Source organism: Diadema antillarum, unplaced genomic scaffold, assembly GCF_040938485.1.
Source record: "Diadema antillarum isolate AM-2024a unplaced genomic scaffold, OU_Dant_1.0 scf00000135, whole genome shotgun sequence".
Lineage (NCBI taxonomy): Eukaryota > Metazoa > Echinodermata > Echinoidea > Diadematoida > Diadematidae > Diadema > Diadema antillarum.
The window spans coordinates 1,947,135-1,952,082 of NW_027271024.1; the positions used below are offsets into that span (position 1 = coordinate 1,947,135).

The 4,948-nt window shown below is 38.8% G+C and overlaps 1 protein-coding gene across 1 annotated transcript; it reads right to left on the reverse strand.

Annotated features, from left to right (window-relative positions):
- Positions 1–2,164: 2,164 nt before the first annotated feature.
- Positions 2,165–3,190, reverse strand: LOC139720935 (adenosine receptor A2a-like). The gene has a single exon (XM_071632265.1). It carries the CDS (start codon positions 3,188–3,190, stop codon positions 2,165–2,167), a length of 1,026 nt encoding a protein of 341 aa, XP_071488366.1.
- Positions 3,191–4,948: the final 1,758 nt, after the last annotated feature.

Below are 4,948 nucleotides of genomic sequence, written 5' to 3' on the forward strand. Positions count from 1 at the left end.
TTTATTGTGTTTGTTTTTTCCCCTCTTGTATACATAGTTACCACAGTGTGTCTAAGTATTCGGTCAAGCATATCGTTTCAAACAGGCATCTATCCAAGACATTGACACCACGTCTAAAGTTTGTTCCAATACAATATCCCATTTTCCATCTTTTATTTTCAATCGTATTGCCCAAAGTCGTGGCACTGACATATTTCTATATAAAATGAGAATGATTTGTTCAGACATCTCGTGCATCTGTGAGAATACCTTAAAAGGAGACTGTACTGACATTTTCTAATTGTCTGATAATTCTAATCTACATTTTTGATTCCTACTACTGGAAAGAGAGGATTCTAAAACCAGGATAAGCCTGTAATGATTTTTTTTTTGAAAAAAAAAATGAAAACGAGCAAGCCATGGAACGATCCACACAATCTGGCCTACGTCACAGGTGCTCGGTGGTGCACAACTCCGACTTTAGCAAGTCGACGAACTACATTTTGTCAATTTACTGATGAAATCGCACACGGAGTACTGCAAAAGCTATTACGTATATAATTGCAATATTGAGCTGAAATAAACATGTTAAACAATATCTATTAAGTTTTAAAAGCAATCTCTTCAAAAGCTTTTTATTTAATAAAACTTGTAGGGAAACTTCCAGATATATGCAAAATGAAATTGGCATCGTTGTCGAAACGTGCTGCCCATAGAAGACTGTGTGCAAGTAACGTTACACTAACTATGCATGGCACATTGAGCGATACATGGTTACGTTCGACAGTTCAAACCTGGTTCAAACTATCTAACGTAGATGAGGGCTGAGTGATTTTTAAAAATCTAAATCCAAATAGTCTCTCTTCAACGGCACGCACGATTTACGCCTATAGTTAGATGAAAACGGCACCCAGTACACATAGACTCTGATAGACTAGAACTAGGACTAGGACTATTGAGCAGTCAAGGAGTAAGTTCAATTAAATTCAATTCATTTATTTTAATTGTTATTTTTTCTTTCAACAAAAACATAACGCAAGATAAATCAGGTATTATACATCATAAACAGAAAACATTTGCCTTTGCAATATATAAATGATATCGATAAACATAAGAGCGCATACTGGCAAAAAAAAAAATAATAATACAAAGTCATGCTTCAGTTGAAAAAAAAAAGGAAGAAAGAATAGAGAAGTCCACTAGAAAGCAAAGCTTGTAGATTGTGAGCCACTCATAAAACTTATGAATTACTTATTTACAAACACTTGTGATAAATATGATATACGACAGGACGGGACAAAACAGAAGAAACACAACAACATGACACAACTTGCCAGAATAGATGAAAAGTATGGAAGGAAAGAAAGAAAAAGAGAGAATGAGAGAATGCCTACACGCTGAGCAAGGGAAATGGAACAGGGGATGGTAGAGAATGTGCTTCATAGAGTCGGCGCTGATTGCAGCTGTGCAAGGATTGTGATGGCTACTTCTTTACGTAATAATTCTATGTGGCTGGCAGTCCAAGTTTTGATGAATACACTCACTCGCCGTCGACAGTGTGCACAGCGCTAATACCCAAACTCGGGAACCTACAGTTTTACAAGCGTTACTGCTTTTATGTAGGCCTCATCATGCAATGTATTTCTGTTATTTCCTTGTGGCACTTCACATCATGATATGACCATAATAATATTCATTTGTGTTCAGTATGTTTTTCGTTTCAAGCAAAAGATATGGTTGAATATATTTTGTTTTCTTACTTCTTGTATTACTGTCAATCATTTTGAAATTTCATCGAGAAAGCGTTAATATGAAATAAATTTTAACTATTTTGAACTGAACCAATATCATTAGTTGCACTGGTTAGGCCTCAACAAAAAAAGGGGAAGTACGAATCATGTAAAATTAATTTACAAGAACACCATGCAAAACACATTATTAAACCGACAGTCAACAATGATCTGAAGAACTCACGAGGAAAGTAACCGGAAGGGAAAAGGTAACTTTGAATTCCTTGTGACCAAGATCAAGACGTGCTCCCTCCAAGTAGTATAGATCATTGTGTGTTCTGCGTGTTGATTGGCAAAGATCGCACTGTCACGACTGTATAGCATCATCCCATTGTCTAGCTAGTAGGCTCCACACTTTGCAAAGTTCCTGACACAGACATCTTGTTCAAATAGGGTCAATGTAAACTGTGACTGTTCTGCTCCAGATCTGCTCCGTTAACTCTGCCACCATCGACCCATCTGAAAAAGGAGGGGAACATCTTCCTGAACGCCTTTCGGAATAAGGGGTTATGAACGCTGTAGATGAAGGGGTTCGCTGCCGAGCTGATATTCAGGAAGAAAAAGTTTACGTCGCTAGCGAGGACGTAAGCAAGAGGACTTACACGAAAGAAATAATTGAAGGTAAACCAAACGCAAGTTGGGAATAAGCTGAGGCAAAAGATGACCACCAGTAGCAGGATGGCGCGTATTGCTTTCACCTCTTGCTTGAGCTTTTGTCCCGGAGGAGGGACGCCCATTGGCGGGTGAGGAGCCGCCATCTGGATGCGGCGCGCTTGGGATTTGGCGATGACGAGAATTCGGAGGTTGTTACCAATGACTACGAGGCTAAACACGACAATGAAACCACTGGTGACGAGGTCATGAACTTTGCCGGACGATTTCCTGTTCGGCTCAGGAGCGCAATACTCACTTACGGATTGGTCCTCGCTAGCGCCATAAGCAAACATGAAACCATACGTCAAACCGATCACCCACACCACAACAATCACCAAGACCACTCGTCTGGATGTAACCATGGAGACGTATCGCAGGGGTCGAGTTATGGCGACATATCTGTCTGCATTTACCAACACGATGACCACAAAAGATACCCAACTGCAGATATAGGACCATATTGAGAAATACACTGCTGTTTCCACTGTGCAAGTTGCGTGACTTAGAAAAATTCTGCTGCAGATTTCTACAGGTATGGCAACCAGACCCGTCAAGAGATCCGCTAGGGCCAGACAAGCCAAGAGAAGGTAGCTTGGTTCGCTCAGCGTCGGTTCCCTCCGTATGGCGAGGATGACGAGAGCGTTGCCGGTTACAATGGCGATGGCGAGAGGTGTGAAAGCGATAATCATCAACGACCGATGAAGGTGGCTTTCGATCAGGGCAGATTCTAATAGTAATGGTATTCTTGTGGCGTTAGAAGAATCCATTTACCTCATTATTATTGTAGTACCAGTGAACACAACAGCTCTACGATTCAGGACTTGATCGGCCAATGTTCATTTTTTTTTTTTTTTTTGGTATTGCTGGCAGTGAAGTAACAACTGATCTAGAATATTAATGCTGTTTTTGTCCAAAATCAACTTTACTGGAATGCGTACTCTTTTAGTACTTAACCTTTTTCCAATCCAAACTTTTTGCCAATCCAAACTTGTTGTCACAAAAGAGTGATGCTGTGATTTAACCAACATCTACAGTATATCAGTGGTGATTATTATTATCTACCTTGTAGAAAAGAACATTCAAAGTGTTTCCCAGTGTGGGCCCTTTATGGACGCTCTGGCAAACAAGAAAGAGATCAGCCAGCTGTCAACAGTTGATAAATTATGTTTCCAAGAGATTTCCTCTATCATATCAATTGACACAGTGTTATTCACAAGTCACGCCTCTAGACAAGCGCTGAAGTTGATGGGCCTATATAGGCCTATTCCATATATTATAACAAAGTTATTTCAAATGATTGTAAAAAAGGTCACGAAATAACCCTATTGTCCGATTGGAGCAAAACAAACTAAACATGTAAGATGTATTCGAACGAAAAGTCCGTACAAAACTGAGATCCAAAGCCTCGTGTCTGAAACAGTCCGGCCGACAAACCAAATGGCATTTTATGGATATTCATCTGAAGCTGTGAATAGAATGGTCACGTTTGCGCCGTCGGTCCGCAGAATTGCCATTTTATAACTGCTCGGTCATCGCTTTTGGCAAAGTGTAGAAGTATAATGATATGAGAATAAGAATGAAAAGATGACCGGCTCCTATCATGCCTGACATCTTTCCAGGAAATAATATTCTGGCGAAACCATTATTCATCAGTCTTTGGTCATAAGCTTTCATTTGCATAGTGTTGTCCATCGTTAACGGCTAAGAGACATTGTAACGAAAGGAGGTCGATCAAATTTTATGATATGACATCGACCACGCTGGCTCTTGTCTGTAAAACATCATCAACCTATCAGAATACTTCTATCAGAGACCCTCATTATCTAATGCATTTTCTAGAACGCGTCCCCCGAACCACAAGCAATTTAGGACAGTACTATATTTATCAGAAGATATCAGCGTGGTTGATGTTGCGAGGCATAATAGCAACTATAATTTATACTGATGTATACAAATCATCATCATTACAGTAACTGAATTCCGCATAAGTTGAATTCGCGTGAGAAAAATCACATAAATCAAAACCAAAAAGATCCTCCCCAAGGATTTATAATTCATCGTGTATCGGAAGTTAAAGTACAAAAAAAGAATATATATTTGTTTATGATTTATTCATTGTTGCTTTTCCATTACTTAATGAAATAGTAATAAATAAATGGTGACAAGAATGTAATATACATACATTATATATGTGTGTGTGTTTGGAGAGAGAGGGGGGGGGGGAGGGTTAGGGAGAGATGGAAGAGAAAGAATTCTTAGAATTGAACCCTCTCTCATTCATTCTATTTTCATTCATATAATTACACGAAAATAAGCAGTTTTTAGATTGTTTTGTTCAATCTACCGAACCATGCACTCGTCTCGAAAGCCTAGCGTATACGCGAAAATAATTTCGCGCGTTTGAAATCTATTGATTGTTTCATTTTATAAAAGACTAAGAACGTCTTTCTTGATTCAAAGCAGCAAAAATTTGATAAAATCATAGTCACTATTTACATACAATTACATGAAATACTTTGTTTACG